A 26,248-nucleotide genomic window follows, 5' to 3' on the forward strand; every position below is an offset into this window, starting at 1 on the left:
TCAGCAGCAGAGCACTGACAGTGCCAAGCCAAACTCCCCTCTCTCTGGGCTGCAAGGCAAGGCTGAGCAAACACCTGCCCATGCAGGTACTGTGGCTGTGTGCTGGCTGCCTGGGGGAACAACCTGATCACCCCAGTGTACCTGGGAACTACCTGGGAGTTAGCTGGGAAAGTTTCCCACAGTTCCAGCCTGCTCAGCACAGCGTGGGACAGGTCTGGTGGGTCCCAGGCTCCCTCTTGTCCTGGTGGGAACATCCCAGAGTGGCTCTGTCAGACCCCAGAGCTCTGCAGTTCAGACCCTCCCTCCCTGCTGGGCTGGGCTGGGCAGGGCAGCACACGAGGGGGCACAGCAGCTGTACAGCAATGAATGCAGGCACAGGATTAGCTTGTCTCACAGGTCAGGGAGAAGGTGCTCCTGTGCTCCCTGTGCAAGCTGAGAGTCCTCTCCCCTCAATCACAGCAGCACCTTGGGAGAGGTACCTGTCCTAAAATCCAGTGTAAGGATTCATTCTGCAGCTGCTGAGACACACAAAAGGGAAAAACTGCAGCCTTGTGCCATGGGCCCTCAGCTGCAGTGGCACAACAGACCTTCCTGATGAGTCAGGAGCTTCTGAGCTCTCCTCCACTGAGGGCTCCAGCACCCAGCAATGCAATGGCCCTACAGCTCATGGTGCTCACACCCAGGGCCACACGTGGCTGTCACTGTGGCTCCCCAGGATGGTGGAGTGCATGCACACCAGGGGCCTGAGCCAGGAAAAGAATTATCACAGGGATTAAAAATCCAGCCCCAAACTTACAGGGAAATATGTCAGTGCCTAAAATGTTCCCCAGCCATTTTTTCCTTTTGATCTACAGGAAGAGCCCAGGAACATGTTTCCTGGCTCCAGTCACAGAACAGCCCACTGTTGACCCTGCACCACACACAAGGCTCAGATCCTGCTGCCAGCCTAGCAGTGCCTGGGGTGGATCTGTGCTACTGGCCTGGGTCAGAATTTGCCAGCCCATCAGGGCAGTGTGGAGCAGGGGGGTCACCAGCAGCTACAGCCTGCCCAGCCACAGCTGGGAACTGACACCTGGAAATGCCAGAGCGACTCTGCTGAGCAGCCAGAAGCATTCCAGGAAGGTCCTTACAGGATTCCAGGTTCCTGTGCCTGGGAGGGAAGAACATGCCACCCCATCTCACTGCCCCCTCCATCTCTGCAGGAGCTGCTGATTTGGGTCCTGTGAGGTGACAGTGGAGGAGCTGCAGGAGGGAGCACAGGAGGGGCTGCAGCTGTGGGGTGACACAGGTGCATCCATGGCCTTTCACATCCCATGGGGAAAGTGCTGCTCACGACAGACAACATCAGCCCAGTATCCTGACTGCCACCTGCAGTGTCCCCGCTGCCACCCGCTCGCGTGCCTGGCTGCTCTGTGCCCACACAAGGAGAGAGCAGTGTGACTTTAGCTCTCTTTACAACCCAAACATGTTCTCTTGCAGTGCATAAGAAGTGCCTGTAAGTGTTCTGCTCCACTCCCATACCCTGCACATGAAATGAGCTCTGCACTCCCACGCAGACCCCTGGCACCCTGGCAGATGGAAGCTGCTACGGAGACGTCAACGCCCCAGTGCTGTGTCAGGAATAAGGAAGCCTCAACCCCTGCAGGCACACCAGGGCCTGGGTGAGAGGAGGAACACAGCCCAGGCTTCTTCACAGGCAAGCTGGGGACCTCTTCTTGAAAAAGCAAAACAAATACTCCCCAGCAAAACTGAAAGGAAACACGCTCCTTTCACCATGGAGTGTTTTACATCTGCTCTCTTGCTCTCCCCCATCCTACACTCCCTTTATTCAACCTCTGTCGTTCCCAGCAGCCTTGCTTGGTTGTTGGAGCTTTGTTCCTTCCAGCCAAGAGGAGGGACACTCCTTTCCTTGCATGGCTGTTTGCCTCAGACCCCTCAGCTCCCAGGAGGGGCATCTACATGGCAGAGTTCCCTCCTCCCTGACCTGTGTGTGTTTGGAAGCTCAGACCTCTGCTGCCATTACATTTGGAGGCTGACTCATTTCCAGTGGGTTTCACCCAGAGACTTTCCATAAAGGAAACAAGCCTTGGAGGGGCAGGCTGCAGTCTGCTTAACGTGGCTTTAAATACAACAGCCCAAGGAACAGGCTCTACTTCCTTCCCCTTCTGACAGCAGCTGAGAGATCTGACACCAGCAATGTCACACTGCTGCCACTCTGCAACCACTGCCTGACAAAAGCTGGTTTTCTTTTTTTCCCCTATGTGCAGCCCTTGGGAGCAGCCTGGAAAAGACCCTGTGCCTTGTGCCCCACCCCATGAATGCTCTGTGAATTCTCCTGCCTGGAAAATGCCCTGTGAGCCCATGGGCAGCCCCAGCTCCTCAGCCCAGGCAGGTGGCCCAAGTGTTTTGTCTGATGGGGCAGGGTGAGAACCTTGGAGGCTGAGGATGCTCTGCTGTCCCTCCTGCAGCCCTCTGTCACCCCCACAGAGTCCACTCACCATTCATGTGAAACGTGCAGGGTTTGGGGCATTAAGGCCCCCGGGCTGTGGATGCTGAGTGACTCCCAGAGCTGAGCTGGGGGAGGGCAGGGATGTAACCCAGCTCCAGGATCACTAATCCCCAAGCAGATGTGCAGGCAGCAGCCCTGCAAGGCTGCCCAGGGCACAGATGGCCATTGTTTTCCATTTGAGACACATTCAGCAGCCCTTTTTCCCAGCAGTTTGCAGCCCGGTGCCCTTGCAGGGCAGCGTGGGGCAGTTTGTTCCAGCACAGCAAAGGCAGCTCTGGGAGCAGCACCCAGAGCTGGGCTCCCAGAGCTCTGAGAAGAGGGGCTGGCTGGGAGGTCAGCACCACACTGCCTCCTCCCCAGCACCTGGAAGCATGGAGCAGGCCTGGAGCCATGGAAAACCTCTGCAAATTATCCGCTGAATTGGGAATGTGAAACTCGACCCGTGACTGTTCAACTTCAGAAAATAAGCTGTGGAAGAGCTGCCTGGAACCTGGCTCCTGAGGCTGCTTAAAAACCATCAGGCAGGCTAATTCCTAGAGAGGGAGACTGTTCCAATTACTGGAAGTCAGCTTCAAAAAGCACAGAACTCACCAATATTGATCTCATCATCCGTCAGTGTGTCACCAATGAAGTCGAACTGGAAGGACTGCAGAGTCTGGGAGAACTTCTGCACTGCTGAGGAGTATCCTGGAAAAGGACAGAGCAATCAGCTGTGGGTTTCTGCAATTGTTCTACAGAGGCTGCATGTCCTAGGAATTTATCCTGAATGGAACAAGACCAGAGGAGGGTGGTTATGAAAATCCACAGGCATTGGGAATTTCAGCACTGCAGAAAATGCTGCAGCATTAATAACCCTCAGAGGCTGCAGAGAGAATTGGATTTGGGTTTTTTCTCGCTCTGAAAAAGCTTCTGCAGCACTAATGGATGCACCACACAGTACAACAACTGATCAATGGCCTTGTGTCCAGCTACAGACAGGAAGGGACACTTCCCTGCAGGAAAACCTTCAGGAGATACTCCAGGGCTCTGTGTGCACTAGCACAGCTCCTTGGAGCACAGGGGCTGTTGGACAGGCTGGCCACTGTTCACAGAAATCGTTTCATAATATGAGAGAAAAATCTGTAGAGTCAGAAAATAAATGTGAGGGAAAAGGCAGGACTAAAAATAACTGTTCCTCTGTGGAGTCATGGACACAGACAGCCCCTGAGGGAAGGACAGTGCCACAGAGCACACAGCTGAGCCAGGGGCACCCACAGATGGCCCTGGGACCTGCTGCTCCTGCTGGTGAGGAACAGTCGGGGCTGGAAGCAAAGAAATTGCCTGATGTTTCCTGTGGCTCAGTCCAAATTATTTTTGGACCTTCCAGAGAGGTTTCTGGCCCAAAGGATGCTTTGTTTCTTTGCACCCTGTGTGGCTGCAGGACGTGTCTGGACGGCGTCTGCTGGCATTGGCAGAGGGGCCCTGGGACGTGACAGTGACACCAGCACAGAGCCTGACCCAGGGCCAGCAGGGACAGCACACTCACTGCATCAACCACATCATCCTGCACAAAGCTACAACAATTCCTGAGATACAAACAGAAGGAGGCTGCACTTGCCTGACCTCAGAGAGGAGCGTGCAGGCAACAAAACGAAAAGCAAAGGAATAATGTTAGCCTGTGATTTACATTGCTGCTTCCCCTAATTTGGGACTCCAGCTATGGGCACAGTCCCAGGCTGGACTCCTTTGTGGCAGTGCACAGAGATGGCACTTTCAGAAATTCATGAAATTACAAGTGGGGAAGATGTGACAGCACAGACCTTATGGGCAACCAGTTCCTACCACTGCTTTGCCAAGCCAGCACCATGATTGCTGTATACAGGAACTTGGTGCACATGGATGGGTTTTTTTGATTTGAAAATAAAACTTACTACTATGGTGGCAATCATGGGATGCTCTGAAATGCTGCTGTGAAGGGGAGAGAAAAGTTGGACAACATTGAAATGAATGTTGAGGAAAAGAAATCAAGTGGTCTGGACCCTGGCAGGTCCCCAGACTGCCCTGCTTCCCCTGTCCCCAGGTCAGGAGCTCCTGACCCTCCCCAAGGTCCCTGGGCAGGCAGGGGTGGGGGCACTGCCGGGTCCCCATTGCAGGCTCAGAGTGCAGTCCCTGCTTCTCCCTCAAAGGCCTCGTTCAGCAGCTCCCTCGATGGGTCAAACCTTGGCTCCTGAATGGGCAGATTCAGGCCTGAATGTCGCTATTTAGCCCCAGCTGCCAGGGGCTGGAGCACGTAAATGGGTGAACTCTTACAGAACGATGTCATTGACTTGATGGAAAACCTCAGCAAATAATTCCCCCTCAGTGCCCCAGTGCTCACTCAGGCCAGGCTGGAGGCTCATTCAGCCCTTGCTCAGGGGAATCTTTGTTCATGCCCTGCAAATCCCCGTCACCATCACTGTCCCTGACGCTGCTGTGGCCCCATCCAGCCCCTCCCCTGCTGCTGCTCACATGTGATCTTCAATCCCTCCCTCCCAACACCCCTCCCAGCCCAGTGCGTGTCCTTAAGCCCCTCTGAAAGCAGCAGCACCCCCATCTCTCTGTCTGTCTGTCTGTCTGTCCCCTCCATGGGTGCTGGCTGGGGGCAGGTGACAAAGCACCACAGCTCCAGTGTACCCTGCAGCACACACAGGTCCCAGGGGTGGTACCTGGCAGGGACAGAGGGTCTCCATGTGCTGTGTGTCCCTGTCAGCCCAGGGGGGAAGGAGGGAGGGAGGGAGGGGGCTGTGAGCCCGTACCCTGCGTGCTTGGCAGGCTCTGGAGCAGCTCCTAATGGAAACCAGGCTTCTCCAGACCAACCCAGCTCGACTCCCACACGTAGTGAGCCTTGGCTGAACACTGGCTCCTGACAGAGCTCCTGTGTGCATGCACAGGGCAGCATTGCTGCTGCTGCAGCACTGCCACAGCCCTGGGGTGTGAGTGGGACACAGCACAGGGCTCACTGACTGCTGGCACTGCCACAGCCCTGGGGTGTGAGTGGGACACAGCACAGGGCTCAGACTGCTGGCACTGCCACAGCCATGGGGGTGACAGGGACACAGCACAGGGCTCACTGACTGCTGGCACTGCCACAGCCATGGGGTGTGAGTGGGACACAGCACAGGCTCACTGACTGCTGGCACTGCCACAGCCCTGGGGTGTGACAGGGACACAGCACAGGGCTCACTGACTGCTGGCACTGCCACAGCCCTGGGGTGTGACAGGGACACAGCACAGGGCTCACTGACCATGGGAACCAGAGGATGGGGGCTGTGTCCCTGCAGGGCTCATCACCAGTCCCTGAGGCAGAGAATTGGTGTCAGTGCTCAGAGACACTCAGTGGGACGTTGCCCCTTCCCTCGGTGGCACTCAAATGGCAGTGGTGACAGTGGTGACACCTCATCAGGCAGGGCAGGGGGGCTGGGGAGAAAGGGATAAGCCATGGCCACAGGAAAGAGGCTTGACCACAGGAAGGAGCCAGCAGGAAAAGATTTGCTGTGGAAAAACGGGGCTCCATCCCACGCTGGGAGAGATAAGTCTGTATTCTCCCTTGTTTTAACTGTTGGAAATGTTTTCCCCCCTACAAGCACTCAGTTGCCAAAGGCTGCTGCCCTGCACCCCCAGAGCCTGGCAGGAGGGAGAGGCAGCTGCAGGGCCTGTCCTGCTCCCCCAGCACCAGACCCAAGGATCAAGGAACAGTGCCATGCTCCAAGCTGGAATATCCCTGCAAACAGCACACCAAGGCCCAGCACTACCCCACAGACCCTGCCTGCTCAGCCTGTTTCCATGGAAACACACCAAAATGAATTTCATCAGGAGTCCTCAAGGACTCCTCTCCCTTCCAGCATCAGGAAGCAATGCCAAATATCACCATTTGTGGTTACAACCATTTACTCTCCTAGTCAAAATGAAGTTCCATCCCTGCAGAGAGTGACCCCAGCAAGGCTGCAGGGCAGGAGCAGGGAGCACCAGTGCCAGCCATGCCAGCCTCAGGAGGCACACACAGAGCTCAGGGCTGTATTTATGTGTGAATAAACACACCTGCAGAGCCAGCAGCTCTGGAAGGATGTGCCTCACAGCTTGCTCAGTAAGGACCTATGATTCTCACTTCAACCTTTGACAGCAACCACAGGTAACACAAAACCACAAAAAAAATGTGCTGCTACCGCTGCAAAAGCCACAGGTTTCTGACAAAACACAAACACAAGCAGAGCCCCAAACCAGGCTGTGCTGCTGCTTCTTCCTCCAATGCTTAGAATTTAAACCAGAAGGAAACCATCACCACAGAAAAGAACCCTGGGGGAACAGGGTGAGCAGACACAGACAGAGAATGGGGCACAAAGGTGCTGCTTGAGGGTCTGCAATGCTCAAGGTGTCACAGGTGCACATCCTTAATTAGCTTTACTAATTGCAACCCAGGTCACAGCCTGTGTGACTGCAATGGTCCTCTGTTCCCAAGAGAGGAAACCATGCCCCTGAGCACATGGAAATGGAAGTGGCTGTGACAACCAAGCGGTGACAGCTACGGGGACCAGCAGGATCCTGAGCCAGGACAGGAGGGCCCTGCCTGGGCTGCCTCATTTAACACCACAGGGACACAATGGGACATTGGGTGTGATATAGGGGCAAAAAACAGCCTGTTTTTAGAAAGAAACACTTTGAAAACCAACAGGACATCTCTAGCTGTGCAGGAGAGTGGGTGTGGAGGGTACACATCACATCACTGGTCAGGGCCAGGCTGCCAGCACCCTCACCCCTGTTGCCCACACCCCAATAGCCCGTGTTTAGATGACACTCTGTGCAGCAGCTGGTATACAGCACCACTCTGCTTCTTCCTAGGAAACAGCCAGGTGGGAATTGCTGCTCCTCCAGAAGCTCAGGGGCAGAGCAAGCAGTGGGCTCAGCAGCCCTTTGGCTAATCCCCATCCCCACACGCTGCTCCCAGGGAGCAAATTAAGGAGGAAAAAACAAAATAAAAATACTGCCCCTCAAGCTCATCATCTTTGCAATCATTGGCCATGACACTTTCAGTGCAAAGGCAGTCCTGAGTTTAATCTGATCCAGCTGAAGGCAGGAACAGCTGAGCAGTGGTGGGGCTGCAGCATCCCCGCCCTGTTCCTAGGAAGGGACAGGATGTCCCAGCCCACACTGGAAGGTGGGAAGTGACTTTCACTGGTCCTCCCTGCCTGCACCTACACATGGACAGCTCGGGGAAGAGCAGCCAGCAGAGATTTCCATGGGGGGAAAGGCAATTCCTGAGGTTCTGCACGTGCCCAACCCACAGATTGCAGTGCCAGGGCAACTCAGTCACAGCTTCAGCAAGCCATGAATAAAACCCATACGGAATCAACAGGAAAAACACAGCCTGGGTTTGATCGTGGCAGTGCAAATAACCAGAGCAAAGCTAAGCAGGAGCTCCATCTTTGCATTTTGCTTTCTTCTTCTCCAGCTTGAAAACAAAACTATCAAAGCTGGCCACACACTTTCCTTTCAAACAAGCAAACAAAAGAAAATAAAAGTTCACTCTGCCCTTAAACAACGGCATTTTAAGACATGGAAATTTTTGGGTTGGGATCTCACCCCTGGAAATACATTTTTGTCAGGGAATCGTTGCAAGACCCTGACACACAGCAGCTGAGGTCACACCTACATCTCCTACCAATGGTCCCTACGGATGATTTTCTCCTCCTTGGTGGAGAGCTGTGCACAGCACACATACAGCATGAGAAATTCCACTTCTCCCAGCATGCAGAGAGATGGCCATGATTCCTAAGGAGACAATAATGTGCCCATTGTTACCAACTCCCGGCAAAGAATTCCCCAGGGAGTTGCATCACTAAAGAGAGAGAGCTGATCACCATCACCTGAGGAGGAGGTTCTGGACACAATACCCAACCCACTGCTTCCAGGGAATTCTCTGTCCTTGCAGCAGAGTTTTAGGAGCCAGCACACAAAGAAAGTGGCCAAGGGGCCAGACTCTGCTCCAAGGTGTTGGATTTACACTGTGTGTACCACCTGCATGAAGCCCCCCAGTCTCTGTCCCACAAAAAAAAACCTCAGCCTGGAAAGCCATGAGCTCCCCCTCTGAGCCCAGATGTACCATCAGGATCAGGAGTAAGGAGCCCTGATTCATGGAACACTCCCAAACACTCCACAGCTGCTCAAACACAGAAACATGCTAATTTTCTCAGATGAGGATACAAATATAACCTTCCAGTTAGCCTTTTAGGTAGTCCCAAATCCACACAGGATCCGGCAAGGAAGGAATGCAGCCCAGAGGAGAGATGCTCACCACCAGGGATCACAGAGTGGCCCAGGCCAGGCAGTGCCTGGCAGTGACCCAGGGCCAGCCGTCCGCAAGTGCCCCTGAAGGCTCTGTGGGGACTCAGAAATCCTGACACATTGGACAAAGGCCATTTTTCCCACACTGACACGGGTTTTCCACTTGCCAGGAGTAAGTGGCTAGCATGAAGTGCTAAAAATAACTTGCTATATTTAGCTGTGCTTTACAAATCTCTTGTGAAGGAATTGACTGGATGTTTCACACTGTCACACATTTACCTCTCCCTTCATTGACTGAGCTGTTCATAAGCTGCTGCTTCCCTTACACAGCCAGTGCAGCCCAGGCTCCAGGCACTAGATCAGGGCTGTACTCCCAGTAAAAGGACATTTCTCAGTATCTCTCCCTGACCTTTTGCTCTGCTAGTTGGTTACCTGCCCTCTGGACCATCACCTCCACTCACAGTTTCTGTTTCCTGTCCTAAACTTCAATCTTCAATCTTCAATCCCCCTCCCACTCTCCACAGTTTCTGTTTCCTGTCCTAAACTTCAATCTTTTATTCTCATAAATTCTTCTCCTTGCCAAGCCAGCCTTGTGGGAAGTGCCCAAACGAGCTTGACAGGCTTATTTTCTTATTTACTGTTAAATTAAATACCCAAGGACCCAGACAGCAAGGGTTCACACTCATCACATAATTCTCACGCCTGCTTTATCTCCCTTATTGCCTGAAGGAAACCGGCTCTGCAGAACCTGCCATGCTTCAGATGAGCTGGCAAAGGTTATGAGGCTACACCTCGAAGCTCAAGGCAGTTAAACACACAGAGGGGCTCTTTCCTGGATGCCTGGAGCACAAGGAGATCATGGGTCTCCTCACCCATAGCTTGGAAGTTTGGCAACATATCAGCCCAAAACCCCAACCAAAACACAAAGCAACCAAGCAAGACTGGAAGGACAACAAAGTTTTGGGGCATATTGGTCTGTTTTGGAGAAAACTGGGAGGGAGTGATGTGGGATACAGCTTCTGGGATAAGGATGCACTCTCACCTTCCCTTGGATTAAATTATCCTGCATCTTCTTCCCAAGACCTCCACAGTGACAGATCCATTCATCAGGAAGAGAATCATGCAGCAGATGATGCCTTCAGAATTTCAAAGAAAAACACAGAGCACAGCATTCTCCCAGTGACACTCACTGGCTTGTACTGGTTTCCCAGAGAGCAGCACTTCAGGCTGTATGTTTAATATTTTTATAAGGGACAGTGTGCTGGATGAATTTTTTTTCAATGATTTTTGCTTCTGCAACACAAGGGCAGCACAGGACGCTGCAGCACAGCCTCCTGCCTGGCCCAGCTCAGCCAGGGCACCCCTGCTCTTCCCACAGCAGCAAAAACTCCTGCTGGCATCAGCACTTCCCTTAGTGCTCCTCAGGATGAGCCATGGGTGAAACTGCACTTTGGAAGCCTGAGCTTCTCAGAGATTAGTTTTTTCCCCTTTGTCATTTTGCTGGCCTTTCAAATCAACCTTGCAGCCCTGCAAAGCTGGAGGAGTTGCTTCAGCAAAACTGGGAAGAGACACAGGGCAGCCAGCCCAGAACACGTGGCCAACTGAAATGGAAGTTAAGAAAAGATGAGCTGCCTTAGAAATCAGCAAAAGTGCAGTAAGAAATAATGCAACTGTTTTTTAAACAAACGCTGCTGGGGTTGCAGAGGCAGAGGAGAGTCACAAAAGAACAACAGTGTCACAGTTGTTTGGTTCACCACAGACCAAGCCCAACTACGGGGCTGGTGCTGCCACACCTGCAGGAATTTCAGACGAGCTGGTGTCCCAATCGAGTGTCAGCACAGCAGGGGATTGCTCAGCACTGCCCTGGGGCACAGTGAACCCGGGTGTAGGAGGGACAGCCACACCTGGGGGACAGCGCCCGGCTCTGTGGGCACTGGTGCAGCTGCTGGAAGTGGTGGCAGCTCCTGAGCTGGGCAGTCAGCAGCTCCCAAACCCCGCAGGGGAGGCTCCAAGGGTGGCAGCACTCTCAGCTTTCCTGAGGACTCCAACACAGAGGCTGCTGGGTGCAGCAGGGATGGCCAGGTGAGTGCTGGGTGGGGATGGTGCTGCCAGGTGAGCCCCGGGGATGGCAGCACCGGGTGACACTTTGGGGCTGGAAGCCAAGCAGGCAGCCAGCTGGAAGCAGGGTGAGGCTGGCAGGTGGCTCTGGCTGCTGCACCTATTTATACACCTGATGTGGGACATCACTGCCTCATAGAAGGCAGTCACCACCTTCAGAATGCCAGCCTGGGGACAGGTCCTCGGGCTGGGGAATGAAGAACAGGCTCTTTGAAATATAAACATAAAAATACACGAAGCTGAGCCATGGAAAACAAATGGATTTTGCCCTCTGTTGGGATGAGTGAGCTGTCAGGGAGGGGCAGCAGCCGCTTTCCCAGGGCATCAGAGGAGCAGCAGGGATCCCTGCAGTGCTCCAGGCTGTCACTATGATATTTTCTGAAAAATCCCTCTGCCAGGATTTTTCTCTTGAGAAGCTGAGAAGCTTCAGAAGAAAAGAAAAACAATAATTATCTGCTGCTGTGGAATGCAACAGGTGCATCTTTGATCGGTTTATGTTGGTTGTTTCTAATTAATGGCAAATCACAGTTAGCTGGCTCAGACTCTCTGAGAGTCACGAGCTTTTGTTATTCATTTTATTCTATTCTTTTCTATTCCATTCTATTCTTCTATTCTATTCTTTCTATTTTTCTAGCTTTCTAGTGAAATCCTTTCTTCTATTCTTTTAGTATAGTTTTAATATATAATTTTAATATGCATATAACTTAATATATATAATTTTAATATAATACATAGTTTTAATATATAATTTTCTTAATATATATTAATATATATCATAAAATAATAAATCAGCCTTTTGAAACATGGAGTCGACGTCTCTTCCCTCGTCCTGGGACCCCTGTGAGCACAGCCACACCAGCCAGAGCCCCAGCTCCCCGAGCAGGCTCCTGGCACGGATCGCTGGCGTGAGCAGCAGAGAGGGTGTGCTCCAAATCCGCGGCTCCCCGCTGCACAGGCAGGACGGACACGGGGAAAACAAACATGAAAACAACGGACTCTTATCCGGGGCAGAGCACGAGCAATCCCCACGGAGACGTCTCATGATCCGCATCTCCCTGCAGCCCCCCTTCGCGGGCAGGGCAGGCTCCGGCGGGCGCTCGCTCGCTCCAAGCCCCGATGATTTCAGAGTTTCCCTCGATAAGGGCGCAGCGGGGCTGGACAAGGGCCAGCTGAGTCACACAGCACAGCCAGGGAGGGAAAAATCCCTGAGCCACCAGGGCGGCTCAGCAGCGAATCGGGGCGGGGAGGGACGCGCATCCCTCCGGATCCAGGCTGGGAATGTGCATCCCTCCGGATCCAGGCTGGGAATGGGCATCCCTCTGGATCCAGGCTGGGAATGTGCATCCCTCCGGATCCAGGCTGGGAATGCTCATCCCTCTGGATCCAGGCTGGGAATGCACATCCCTCCGGATCCAGGCTGGGGAATGCTCATCCCTCCGGATCCAGGCTGGGAATGCTCATCCCTCTGGATCCAGGCTGGGAATGGGCATCCTCCAGATCCAGGCTGGAGAATGCACATCCCTCCGGATCCAGGCGGGGAATGCACATCCCTCCGGATCCAGGCAGGGAATGCACATCCCTCTGGATCCAGGCTGGGAATGCACATCCCTCCAGATCCAGGCTGGGAATGCACATCCCTCCGGATCCAGGCGGGGAATGCACATCCTTCCGGATCCAGGCTGGGAATGTGCATCCTCCTGATCCAGGCAGGGAATGTGCATCCCTCCGGATCCAGGCTGGGAATGCACATCCCTCCGGATCCAGGCTGGGAATGTGCATCCCTCCGGATCCAGGCAGGGAATGCACATCCCTCCGGATCCAGGCGGGGAATGTGCATCCTCCTGATCCAGGCAGGGAATGCACATCCCTCTGGATCCAGGCTGGGAATGTGCATCCCTCCAGATCCAGGCTGGGAATGTGCATCCCTCCGGATCCAGGCTGGGGAACGTGCATCCCTCCGGATCCAGGCTGGGGAACGTGCATCCCTCTGGATCCAGGCTGGGAATGATGCCAGCCTGTCCTGCAGCAGCTGGCACCTCCTGGGAGGCTCCTTGGCGCTGTCAACCTGACCAACCCTGAGGCAGCCTGACCTGCACACTTAGGGGGGCTTTGCCAAGAGCTACCCCCACTCTGGGCACTTTGCAAGGACTTGGGGGTCTGGATTTCCACATCAAAGGGTCCCCCCCAATGCTCTGCAAGTCACCAGTTCATCCTTGAAGTGTCCACAAGTGTCCCTTGTCCATCCTCACAGCTACAAGGTTTAGTAACATTAAAAAATCTATTCTTGTTTAAACATCCCCAGGCTCTTCAAAATCAGGCTTGGCTGAGGGAACAGGCTAACAAGGAGTGAGATCAGACTGAGAGAGCAACTGACTTCTGGGCTGCACTTATATTTATAGACTTTATCTCAGGCTATTCTGCTGCTCTTATCACTTGAACAACTCATGACTGCACGTTCACCTGCACGGAGAATTCGGTGACAGGAAAGGACAAGGGGCACAGAGACTGTGTTTGAATGTGCCCCAGGAGAAAACAGCCTGGCCTGGGATCACTGCTCCCATGCAGCAGCTGTGAGACACAACACAGGCCAGTGTGGACAATGCACAGAACAGAAACAACAAGGTTCCAGAAGCTTTCTGATTCACATGTGTCAGAACCTCAGACAGAAGCTTTATGTGTTTGGAAGACTCATTTAATGCTGAGTAAGGAAAAATAACTGCTGCCTCCTGAACTTCTCCAGCAGTTCCAAAGCTGCTGCATTTTGGTGCTCAGTACCTGTAAATAGTGCTGATTGCTCACCAGAGTTTTCTTCTATGAGCCCACAGTTCTCCAAACCTCTGTGTTCCTGCCAGGCAGTGCCTCACAGCCCCCACAGCAGCACCTGCCCCTCTGTCCCTGGAGAATGGCCCAAGCTGGCACTGCAGGCTCTCCCTGCAGCCCAGATCCATGGCTGGGCAGCCAGGGATCAGTGCCAGAGCCACGTTGTGTGGGCAGGAGGATGCAGCATGGCCAGGATGTGCCACAGGTGTCTGGCAGAACAGAGCAGACACAGCACTGTCACCCCACAGGACAGAAAAGCCTGGGGGCAAGCATGGGATGTCACATCTGTAGTTATCAGTGTGCCACCAACAGCATTAGGAATAAAATATTCCAACAATACCTCAAGCAAAAAGCCAGAAAAGCTGAGTCCTCATACAGTGACTCAAGAGGAAACTCTTAGGTCAGCAGCAGGGCTGCTGTGAGCCGTGGGCTGTGAGACACACAGAACATGGATAACACCCACATCCTCCCAGGGAAGGAGCCAGAAAAGCCAGTAGAAGATGGATGGAGCAGAAAAGCTCCCTGCATGCTCATGTGCAGCACAAGAAAAAAATATCCTTAAACACATGAAAACGATTTTGCCTCTTGTCCTGGCCCCTTGTGCTGCTGTAGGCAGGCGAGTCCTTGGGAAGCATATCTGGGCTGGAAAAAGCCATCACAACATATTGCACATTGGTTGGTGTAAGCTGGGCCAAGGCTGGTCCAGAGCCCTCCCACCAGCCCCTGAGCTGGCAGGGACAGGGCTGCCTTGGTGCTGCTGCCAGCCACCCCTGTCCTGGGCTTCCTGAAACAAACCAAGCCCTGGTACATTTGGGCATGGATGGAGCAGCTGGAACCAGCAGGGGCCAGGGGGGAGGCTCAGGAGCTCAGGACTGCAGCAGGGAGAGGAAGGAGCAAGGGACAAGGAGCCAGGCCTGGGAACATCATGGCACAGCCACGGGCAAAGCAAACCCAGCCTGCCCAGCCAGAGCTGCTCCAGGGGGAGCAAACCCCAGCAAACACCTCCCTGAGCCCCAGAACACGGGCTGGGATCTGCCTCACAGCTGGATCTGGTATAGCCTGTGCTGCCCCTCATTGCTCCTGCCTGCACTGAGGATCAGCTCTGGCGCTGGGGGTGAGTTGGCTTTTGGGAGGGTTTTTGTTCTTTTGCTGCTATTGTGTTTTAGTGTCTGGTTAAAGCCTGTCTGGTTTAGATTTGCACCAAGTGGGGCCCTGGTCCTGTGCTCAGAGCTGGGAGCTCAGGAGCAGGAGCTGCTCCATCAGCAGCTGTTGGCTGCAGAGGTGCCCTGTGCCCAGCTGAGCTGAGGGTGCCTGCAGGGTGCAGAGGCTCCCAGGGAGAGCTGGGCTCTGGCTATGGGTGTGATTTAAAACAGAGCTGGGAAGTCAGGAGACAATTTTACAATTTACCAGCAAGTTACTGGTGCCCTTACTGACTGAAATCCCCAGTGGGGATGAGGAAGACCAGCAAGGAGCCAAGAAGAGATCACATTATTGCTGGAGGAGAGTGATGTGTTTTCCAGCAGGTCATTTTCCCCCTGCTCCTCACTGCCTCATGGCTGAGCTGTCTTTGTGGGACAGGACATTGTCACTGCAGCTGTGCCTCCCAGCAAAGCTGATGCTTGCCTGGAGAGCTGCAGCCTCTCCTGGTGTGGGACAAACTCCTTCCTCTTCCCCATTTGCTAGAGGAGCTTTAGGACTGTTTGGACACAGTTCCCAGGATCTGGCTGTGCCATGCTGCAGGAACAGATTCCATTGCCCCACAGCCTTCCCATGAAGCAGGACATGGGGCTCTGGGGAACTGGGCAGACAGGCCACTCTGGGTGGCTTCAATCCCATTAAAATAACCTGTTCCAATGCTTCAACCCCATTAAAATAACCTGTTCCAATGCCATGCTGCTTCCCACACACCACAGCATCAAACCCCCAGGCATCACTTCCAACAAGAGCACAGAAACCTGTCCAGAACAGGTCTGCCATGCTGGGGGACACCAGAGCTCCCTGAGGGGACACGCCAGTTCCCATACACAGCACAGCAGGACCTGCACGGGTGATGGTGATGATGATGATGATGATGATGATGGAGGGACCTTTTCTGGGTGTCCAAGGAACCCCATTCAAGGGAAGAGCTCACACAGTCCCTGCACATTCCTTTGTCACTTTATCCTTCAGGATGAAGTGCTCACAGTACCTGGGGAGGCTGGGAAGTGCCAGCACAGTCCCAGGCACTCTGCAGAGCTCCAGGCTGGACAGAAATCAAGTGCAAAACCACATACACAACATTTGCATGAGAGCTCACAGCTCTTCAAGCTTCAAAGGACAATTTTCACCATCACAGCACTCACAGGTACTAATGAGAAAAGTCTCCATCTGACATTTCTCCAACTCCATTTGATATTTAATTGGGAGAGAAGATCAAAGACCAGGGGAAATAGGTGGTTTTGCTTATCATACACACAGCTGAGCACAGTGAGCAGGAGAGATTAAAGAAACCCACACTGAAGCACAGAAATAAATGCTGTAAAGCAGCCATTCTTACAGCCACAGTCATGCCATGGAGCCACAACTTCTGACAGCCTAGAGCCCTGAGCAAGGCTCCTCTGTCCCACCAGTGCTGGGCATGGACAAGAGCTGAATCCCCAGTGCCCACCGCAGGCCCTGATCCTGGCCAGCCCAAGGGGATGGGACAGACACCTCCCAGAACCTCTCCCTGCCAGACCAGGGACAGGCCATGGTGTCTCAGCACTGCCAGGACAACGTGTGGGACCAGCACTTGGCACTGCCAGTGACTCTCCATAGTGCTGGCACAGAAAACAAGGGATGCAGCCAACTTTACACCAAAATAATTTCCATTTCTGACTAAAAGCATTATTTTCTATCATTGGCTTTCACACCCAAGAATGTTACAAATGAACAACATTATTCTCTGCTTTAGTCAGTTTAATTCCCCACTTGGCAATACTGAATACTTTGTCCCCTTGTGGTGTCCTGTGTATTTGGGACTACTCAGCTGCTGGGGGGGGGTGTCAATACCACACTCAAAGGCAGCACTGGTGGGGCTGTGGCTGCAGGATGACCCTCCCCAGGACATGGTGGGCTGCAGGCCCCTGTTAGAGCTCCACCGCTGGAATTTTATTTGTTCCAGCTGGTGACACATCAGTTGGATGGAGGGAATGGAACCAGTTTCCCTTAATCCATGGAAGGCCAAATGAATTTAAAGCCCCCTAAAGAGCTCCCCTCATTCAGGGAACCTGGCCTTGGACACTTCCAGGGATGGGGCAGCTATAGCTTCTGTAGGTAACCTCTGCCAGGGCCTCTCCACCCTCACAGGGAAGAATTTCTCCCCATTATCCCATCTAACTCTGCTCTCTGTCAGTCTGAAGCCATTCCCCATTGTCCTGTCACTCCATCCCTTGTCCAGAGTCCCTCCCCACCTTTCTTGCAGGCCCCTTCAGGTACTTCACCCTCTCTCCTCATTGGATCTCACTCTCCTGATGATACCACCACCACTTTAGCATCCCAGCAGCTGAGGGCACCTCCTCCCCACCCTGTCAGGGGGCACAGAGGGCTGTCAGCCGTGGCTGTGCCACTGGACATTGGGATCTGCCAGCTGGCCCTGGTGAGGCCATGCCCAGTGAGTACCCCAAGTTCCCACCCACAGCTCCACATGGGTAGGATTCAGAGATATATCTATTTTTTTTAAGTTATTTGTTAACAAAACACAGGGAGCTGATGGAAGCCCAGGCAAGACTGGCCCCAGCACCTCCCTGGCAGCTTGCTGGATCAGCTACAAAAACACCCCACAGCATTTCAGGCAAGAAATCCTCATCCCTGGGGGTTCTCAGTGCTGTCTGGGTGTGCTCTGCTTTCTTCTGCTTCTGCCCTTCCTCCCTGGCCAGTCTCCCTGGGCCGGGTCTGCTGACCCAGCGAAATCCCTCACATCCCTGTGCACTACAAACACTGAAAAGGGAAATGGTTTTGAACAAAGTGATGAAGAAAAGCATTTCCATTAGCAAGCGGGTTTGTTTTAATCCCTCTGATTTCCATTTTGTTGGGGGTTTTTCTTTGCCCTGGACTGTGCAGAGATTTGAGTTTTTGTACTCACGTTACGTCTCACAGCCCTGTGACGTCAGCAGTTTCAGTCACACCAGCTTTTGTTTCTGCTGCTTCCAGATGGGCAAACACGGGCTATTCCAGCCACAGCCTCGATAACAAGGAAGCTCTGAATTATTCTGAACAAAAGGGCAGCAGCTAAACCTATTAACACCAACTGAAACCAACCAGCTGGCAGGAAAACCGTGTGTGACCAGCGTGGATTGTCTGTGTCCCTGCACTGCCCCCATGGATGCTCTGCTGGCCTGGATTCTACTGCATGGATAACAGCAGAGAACCATGGAATCATCTGGATTGGAAAATTTAAGATCATGGACTCCAGGGAGACGACACAGGGAAGGTGGGTACGAAGGTGGATCCACAGCTGTGGGGAGGGAAAACAAATCCAAGCAGTCAGAAGGACAGTGTCAAACACGTGGGACTCGGCGGTTTCAGGTGACACAACCTGGCCCAGGTGCTCTGCTGATCTGTCAGCACTTCTGAACAGGCGACTCCCGCAAAGTCAACACTGAGATCGACATTTCATTGGGAAAAACGCTCACCGCGATTTGAAGGATGACAGAACGCCGACAACAACGGGAGGATTTCCAGCAGGGCCCCTCTCCCTCTCACGGGGGTCCCGCAGGGTGTCGGGATGGCCGGGGACGGACGCGCCCCGTTCCCCCCGCACCCGGGAGATGCGGAGTAACGGAGCAGCTTCCCCGAGCGGGGACCACCGGCCCCAAACCAGCGCATCCATGCTGCCAAGGCTCGGCCGGTGTCAGCCCAGCGGCACGGGGGATCCGGCCCGGCCCGGCCCTGCCTGGGGACAGCAGCGGTGGCCCCGGGGGTGGCACTGCGGGGACAGGGACACGCCGGGGGTGGCGGCTGCCACCCGGAGAAGGGCAGCCCTGCCCGGAGCAATGCAGGGCACGGCCCCAAAGCGGCTCCAGCCGGGACATCCCGAGCCCTGCCCAGGGAACGGGACACCCCGAGCCCTGCCCCGACCCCCGCCCCTCCCGCTCACCGCGGATGGCGGCGATGAGCGCGTTGCCGTCCTTGATCACCTCCTTGATGAACTTGTTGGTCCGCTCCAGCTCCTGCTCGTAGCACTTGAGGCGCTCTCGGAAGTCGGGGCTGTCCAGGTAGCAGTCGCTGAACTCCAGCGGCGGGTGCCCCATGGCCGCGGCTCGGCCCGGCTCCGCCGCGCTGCGCCTACCGAGCGCTGCCGCTGCCGCCGCCCCGGGCGCCCCGCGCCGCCGGCATCCCGCGGGCCCGCCCCGCCCGCCGGCCCCGCCCGCCGCTCCCCGCCCGCTCCCGCTGCCGCGCCTCGCCCGAGCGACCCCCGCCCGCCCGCCCGCTGAGCTTCCGGCCGCGCCGCTGCCGCCGGGAGGTGTAGTCCGGGATGAGCCGCCCAGGGCCGCCGCCCGCCCGCCGGCCCGGCCCGGTTCGGTTCAGTTCGGTTCGGCGGCTCCGCTCTGCTCCGCGGAGCCCGATCCGGGCCGGGCGCTGCCGCCGCCCCCCGGCCGCTCCCAGCGCGCCCCCTGCCGGCGGGGCGGGGGCGGCGCCGCCCGCACGCGTTGCCATGGACGCCCCGGCGGCGGCGCGTGACGCGGCGGCGCGCGGTGATGACGTCGAAGTAGCCTCCACGTCGCCCGGGCGGCCAAGATGGCGGCCGCGGAGGGGAGCGGGGCCGGGGAGACCCTGGTGAGGGCGGCCGGGGGGAGCCAGGGGGAGTCGGGGAGAACCGGGGAGAACCGGGGAGGCAGGACTGCGGGCGAGCCGGGGACGTTCGGGCCTCCCTCTGTCCGTGAGCAGGGCCGGGCAGCCGGTCAGGTGCCGGGCAAAGGCGCAGCGGGGTCTGGAGGCCCGGGCGGGCGGCGGCTCATCCGAAGGGCGGGGACGGGGGCGAGGAAGACGACAGGGAAAGAAGACAGGAAAGGGGACAGGGTGGGCGCAGGGCCGGGGGCTGCCGGTCTCCTCCGTGCCCTCCGTGCTCCGCCTGCCCAGCGCCTCCCGCAGAACCGGTCGGGCCGTGCCCTGTTTGCCTTCGCCTCCGGGCACCCCGGAGCTTTGCTCGCCCGCAGGCAGGGAGGGCTTCAACCCCGTTAAACTGGTCCCTGAGCAGCCTCGATGTGTGCCCGGGCTGGGGGTGTCCGTGTTAATGTTAAATGTTAATGTTAATCTTAAATGCGGGTACTCGGGGGTGGTGCTGCTGTGCAGCCCTCAGGCATCACCTCCCTTAAAACACCGCTTTTTACTTATTTCAGTTACTGCCGGAACAGAGCACAGAGGGTGGGCTCTGGGAGTGGCAGGGGACAGGCTCACACACACCTGCTCAGCTCTTCTGTCACTGCTCACATCAGGCAGCGACAGCCTGGCCCTGCTGCAGAACCTTTTCTTTGTTGTATCCCTGAATTCTGAGCAGCGCTGTCCATCCCCAACCCATCTGAAGTGCACACGAGCATGTTTGTGTTTGTTCCTAAAGGTTTGTGCCTATTCAGTTCCCAGGTCTGGCAGATGTGTCCATATCCCAGGACATTCCAGTGGAAGGGGAGATCACTGTCCCTGTGGGATCTCACTCTCCTGATGAGGATTTCTCCACGCTGGATGAACCAGTCAAGGACACAATTGTGAGTCTGAGCCCGTGGCTGGGGTAAAACTCAGGTTTTCTGGTGGTTTTGGCAGCTGTTTGGCAGCTGAACTCAAAACATAAAACAAATTCCTGTGGGTCAAAAAGTGTCTGAATTGTGTTCCAAAGTTTCTCTGTGATCCTGAAATCAATGTGAGGGCAGAGACCTCAGTGGGAGCTTGTGAGAAACTCTACCGACTGAAGATGTTTTTCATTTATTCTCTTTTTCTAGAGGAGCAAGCAAGTTGTTGGTTATATTCTGGTGTTATTAAAAAGTACAGTATTGTGGTTGCTGAAGAAAAGGATGTGATGCTGTGGTTGTTAAGGAGTGCAGGAAAAGCAGTCATTGTTTGCTGCAGAGGGTGCTACAGAACTTGTTGGATCGGATCCTTTCCTGATTTGAACATGAACATTCATGTTCCTTTACTTGTGTCTCTTTGCTTTAGCTAGGAGCTGTAATTTTTGTGAGGGGATAAATGAAAGTGTTTTTATGTTTGTTTCAGATGAGGGACCTGAAGGCCGTTGGGAAGAAGTTTGTCCATGTCATGTATCCCAGGAAGAGCAGTGCCCTCCTCAGGGACTGTACGTGCTGGGGCCCTTCCAACCTGCAGGGGATGGGGATTCAGGGGGTCTGAACACCCTGAGCAGCAGAGCTGGCAGCTGGGGTGTCACCAGGGCTCTGGGGCAGGGTGGCCTGGGCCACGATGGGTGCAACTGGGAGCTGCAGCAGCTGCTGGGTCTTGAGTGGATTTTATTATAGATCATGGGGTAAGATGCTGAATAAGAGAATTGTAAAGCAGAGAGATGTGGCAAATGGCACCTTGGGAGTTGGGCAAGGGGCTCTGCCACTCCCAGGAGAGTGTAACTGAGATGGTTCTGTGTCTTTTGTGATGTGTTTTCCCTCTCCCTGCAGGGGATCTGTGGGGCCCATTGGTGCTGTGTGTCTCCCTGGCTCTGTGAGTATTCTGGGGGAAATTTGGGGTTTTGTAGCCTGGTGCATGAGGGAAATGAGATGTTAAAAATTACTAATTAATGTGTTAAGATCAATTTCATCTGATCCCTCTCTGTCTTGTGCAAGCACTGCTTGGTTGGGTTCTCTGATAAAATGTGTTTGTGACGCTTCAAGCCCATTAGTACCTCCTGGCCCTAAATTTAGGATTTAGGGATGAACTCTTCCTGGTCCCCTGGCCTAGGAATGGTTTTACTGAAGGTGTCTCAAGTTGTCCTGATTCAGCTGTATGCCTGCATCCTGTAGTTATTCCAGGGTTTCTCTGAGGCTGGCTTGTTCAATCACACACTACTCTGCTGCCTTGAGAGGTACCAAAACTTTGGTACTTTAATTTCCATCTCAGAAGGGAATCAAGCCTGTTGTCCATGGCTTGATTCCCTTCTGAATGCTTTCACAGCCCTAAAACAGGGAAACAAATGGACTGAAATCACTTCAGTTGAGCCACAACCATTTTCCTTTCCTGTGCAAAACTGAGGATATGATGAAAATATAAAATGGATGACAAACTATTGGGCCTGCAGCATAACTGGGATCAGTGCTGGGGCTCCTGCTCTGGCACCTGCTCCAGTCTGGGAAAACTCATCTGTCTGTTCCCCAGTGCAGCTGTTTTTCCCTCTTCCCCACTCCAGGATGCTGCAGGGTGGCTCTGCAGACAGCAAGGATGACGGGGGGCCTCAGTTTGCCGAGGTCTTTGTCATCATCTGGTTCGGGGCCGTTGTCATCACGCTCAACTCGAAGCTCCTGGGAGGCACCATGTGAGTGTGGGTTTGTTCTGTAGAGCTTCACTCACTCCAGTGCACGGAGCTCTGCCCTGCCTGGCCTCACTGCTGTTTCCCTGATGCTGTCTCCCTGTGCAGCTCCTTCTTCCAGAGCCTGTGTGTGCTGGGTTACTGCGTGATGCCGCTGACCGTGGCCATGCTGGTGTGCAGGCTGGTGCTGCTGGCGGGCGCGGGCACCGTCAGCTTCATCATCCGCCTCATCGTGGTGGGGGCCATGTTCGCCTGGTCCACCCTGGGTGAGTCCTCCCTGGGCCTGGGCAGCTTGATCCCTGTGCATTCCCTCGGGTAGAACCAAGGGTGCTCTAGTCTGAGGTAGCCCTGGGCTGTTGAAGGGCTGTAGAAATAGTTCTTCCAATCTGAAGCTGGAGGGCTGTAGAAATAGTTCTTCCAATCCTTAAGCTGGCAGAGGTTCAGCCTCTGTCTCTGCTCCTGGTGATTTCCATGGTCATATGCAAATTGCCTTGGGCGACACGATGATGATTTAGTATTAAATTCTGTGAGACTGTTTGGTGGTTTATTCTATGATTAAGTTAGAAATACTATTAGAAAATGCTGATTTTATAGAGATGCATTTGCACGATTTCTCCTGTTCTTTATCTGTAAGTCTGGCTCTCATTGTACAGTGTTAATCAGCATTTATGGCCAGGCTGGTTGGGGCTTGGGGCTTGGGCTGGTGGAAGGTGTCCCTGCCTGTGGCAGGAGGTGGAACTGGATATCCCTTCCAAGCCAAACCATGCTGTGATTCCATAATTCTATGACCTCTCATTCTGTACGACAGAGGAAGTTGCACTTGGTGATTACAGCCCGTTGCTTTGAGCAGTGGTTTTATTTTCAGCACAAGTGCAGTGCAGATCCTGGCTGTGAGGGGGCTGTGACGCTTGTGCTGCTCGTGCTTCACAGGTTTTGTGTCTCTGCAGCATCCACGGCGTTCCTGGCAGACAGCCAGCCCCCCAACCGCAAGGCCCTGGTCGTGTACCCCATCTTCCTCTTCTACTTCGTCATCAGCTGGATGATCCTGACCTTCACCCCGCAGTGAGCACCATCCCAAGGGACTGCTACACTGACTGGACTTTCTCATGGACGCTGCAGTGAATCCTTGGCTTTATCTCTTTCTAATTTATATATAGGGATACTGTAAAAAGGCAGGTTGTGGGATAAAGCCAGAGGACTGCAAAAGTGCTCATTTGTGTGTCACTCTTTGTGAAAGATGCTGAGGTCCAGCTGCTGAGGGGTTTATTTAGCCCTGTTCTGTACTGGTGTTAAATAAACAATGCCCACTGGGACAGGGATTGTTCCATCTGAGGAGAGAGTGGGAAATCCTGGATTTTCAAGCTGCTGGGAGATGAAGTTTTTGCACAACTTGGCAGATTTCCTGCCCGTGCTTGGATTCTCACTGAAGATAAAAATGCCTTATCAAACCATAGAACTTCACTGCAATGATGTGTGGAGAGGAAAGAGATGTGTCTGACTCCTTTTCATTCCCTTCTAGAGTGGTGGGATGTGCACCCAGGCATTGTGGGACTGGGGCTTTCCCTGGAAAGGAGAGTTCAGTCAAAACTCAGTTTTGCAGGGAATTGGAGCTGGTGGCAGGGAGTTGCTTTTGCCTATATCCAGATTTTGTGTGTGTCCATCCTTTCATGTGGCAGGAAAGAAGGTTCCAGCTTGGTGCCTTCAGCACTGCCTCTGTGAGGGGACTGTGGGCTCACTGCAAGCTGCAGACCTGTGACCAGAGGGAACAAAGCTCAGAGTCCTGCAGAAATGCTGAGACTGCTTTGTAGCAAAGTCTGGGCTCTCACCCTGCATTTGGGAAGTGAAAATTCCTTGGGAAGTACCATGAATGTGTATCTATGATAAAAACAAGGGGTTCTGTGCAGAAAGTTGAGGTTTTGCTGCACAGGCTGTTTGGGTCATAAAAACCATACCAGGGCTTGGGCCCCAAAGTGTTAAAACAGCTTGAAGGAAGGAAAGTAAATGGTACTAGAGCTGTTGGTTGCTCTGAAGCAGGATGTGAATTCTGCTCTCACCTGCCTCTGTGGGACTGCTCCTTTGGTTGTTCATGGGGACAGCAAAGAAATGTGTGCAAATGTGCATTTTTGTTCCCTTGTACTTCCCAGGAGATATCAGACACTGTTCTGTGGGTTGTTTTGTGGGGTTTTAATTTTGCTTAATACTTTAATAAAAGGGAGGGAGCTCCACCAGTCACTGCAGGTTCATTGTGTACCTCTCCTGGGTACAGTGTGCAAGAGTCAGGTGCATTTTGGCACAGACATTGGGAGCTGGGACTTACTTTGGAAACTACAGAAATGATTCTTGTTGTCTGTTGTTCTCATTCAGCAATCCATGAAATATCTGGGGTGAAAAAGCTGCTGTAAAATGTCCTTTTCCTTACATTTGTGCAGACAGACTGAAACTGAGGTCTGTGGGTTCTGCTGAGGTGTGAATGTGCCTAATTTCTACTTCTGTGTGCAAGAGCAGTCTGTGCTGTAAACACTGGCAGTGGGTGGGAGTTGGGATGGAAATTGCTGAATTTCAGATTAAAAGTGCATTTTTGCATTAGTGGATAATGAGCTGCTGTGTGTGGCAGGGCCTGGCTGTGGCACCAAGGGGCTGGAGGGGAGCTGTGGTGGTTGGAAGACATGGGAACCATGGAAAGGGGAATTTTTAAGCTTCCATTAAATTATTGCTGGTATGGAATGTGGTTTTTCTTTTAAGTGTGCAGTTTTTTTGTTCAATTAAATGTGAGTTCAGCTTTTTGAAGCTGAAAAGAAATATTCAAGGGAAATGGATGGTAAAGCTGTTGATGGCTATGGTGGGATTCCTTGAGCCAAATCTTTCTGTCCTACAAGAATTTAACCACACTTTCAAAGAAATCCTTGGATTCTCTCTGGGTCTTGTGACTTGAGCTGCTGTTCTATCTCAAGGATAATTGGAGTAGCATTTAATTGATCCAGTAATATTTTGAAATTTTTTACATTTCTTCAGAAAGTCAAAAAGCCCAAACTGGGGTTTGTTCCTCAGCCACCCTGGAGGTCCTGCAGAGCCCCTGCTGTGACAGAACCACATGGGCACGTTAAACTCAACCAAACCATTTTGGTTCAGGGAAGCAAAATGCCTCGAGCTTGTTTGATATTTGCAGATGCTGGAATTAATGCAGCTGGTTGATTAATGCAGCACTTGAAAGTGCTGGTGTCACCTGTGAGTGATCCCTGAATGTCCCTCATCCTGTCCAGCACATCCCTCCCAAGGGCCCTGCAGGGGACTGATCCCTGTCACAACAGAGGTTTCATTTGTGCTGGAAATGTCTGTGGTAAGAACTGTTGTGCTTTCCAAGGGGAAAGGCTTTTCCTTCTTGTTTAAAGCTGCTGGGGATGGGTGACAAGGAGCAGCAGCTGTGTTGCCTATAATGGGGTGTTTGAACTGCTCTGCACAGAAATGGCTGATTTCCAATGCACAAACCAGGCTTTCTTTCCTACTAGGATTTTTTTAATACTGTTTATCAGCAGAAGTTGTTATATATGTTTAATTTTGATCTATTTAATACCAATAAAAAGGAAAATAAATTTTTTTTGTTTTAACTTGAAAAATTCAAACAGGCTGAAAGTCACATGGGCACTGTGAGGTGTGGATGGATGGAAGCTCTGTGCTGTCTGTACCTATGGCACCTGGCCTGGCTGGGGCAGGAGGGGGAAGCTCCCCAGTCCCTACCCTCGTGTCCCCTGTCCCCACACAGAGAGCAGGACACGTGTGCCACTCGTGCCAGAGCCCCCGAGGCTGAGCCAGGACATGGCCCTGGCCAGGCTGGGATCCTGCTGGTGCTCACACCCTGCTCAGGGAAGGAGCAGTGGTGCTGCTGTACCCCAAAATCGGGGTTCCACTGGCTTCAGGGCTGGGAGGTCTCAACAGCCACCCAGGGGACCTGGGTGTACCTCAGTAGTGCTGGCCAGGGACCACCGGGGACAGTTGGTAGGAGGGGACCTGATGGGTCAGTGGATATT

General features: G+C 53.6%; 2 protein-coding genes across 3 annotated transcripts in view; one reads left to right on the forward strand and one right to left on the reverse strand.

The window, feature by feature from the left end:
• OPHN1 (oligophrenin 1) overlaps positions 1-19,069 on the reverse strand; it is a 52,085-nt gene extending 33,016 nt beyond the window's left edge. For both annotated transcript variants that reach the window (XM_036402028.2, XM_036402027.2), the window contains exons 1-2: positions 18,861-19,069; positions 3,101-3,196 (exon numbers count right to left, since the gene is read on the reverse strand). In XM_036402028.2, coding sequence (XP_036257921.1) covers positions 3,101-3,196; positions 18,861-19,014 — 250 coding nt within the window. In that variant the 5' untranslated portion in view covers positions 19,015-19,069. The remainder of the gene's footprint in view (positions 1-3,100; positions 3,197-18,860) is intronic.
• Positions 19,070-19,444: 375 nt separating this feature from the next.
• Positions 19,445-25,813, forward strand: YIPF6 (Yip1 domain family member 6). The gene is made up of 7 exons (XM_036402029.1): positions 19,445-19,540; positions 20,338-20,466; positions 20,969-21,047; positions 21,379-21,421; positions 22,104-22,229; positions 22,332-22,489; positions 23,171-25,813. The coding sequence occupies exons 1-7, from the start codon at positions 19,502-19,504 to the stop codon at positions 23,287-23,289; spliced, it is 693 nt and encodes a 230-aa protein (XP_036257922.1). The 5' UTR covers positions 19,445-19,501; the 3' UTR covers positions 23,290-25,813.
• Positions 25,814-26,248: the final 435 nt, after the last annotated feature.

The sequence above is a fragment of the Molothrus ater genome, chromosome 14, assembly GCF_012460135.2.
Source record: "Molothrus ater isolate BHLD 08-10-18 breed brown headed cowbird chromosome 14, BPBGC_Mater_1.1, whole genome shotgun sequence".
NCBI lineage: Eukaryota > Metazoa > Chordata > Aves > Passeriformes > Icteridae > Molothrus > Molothrus ater.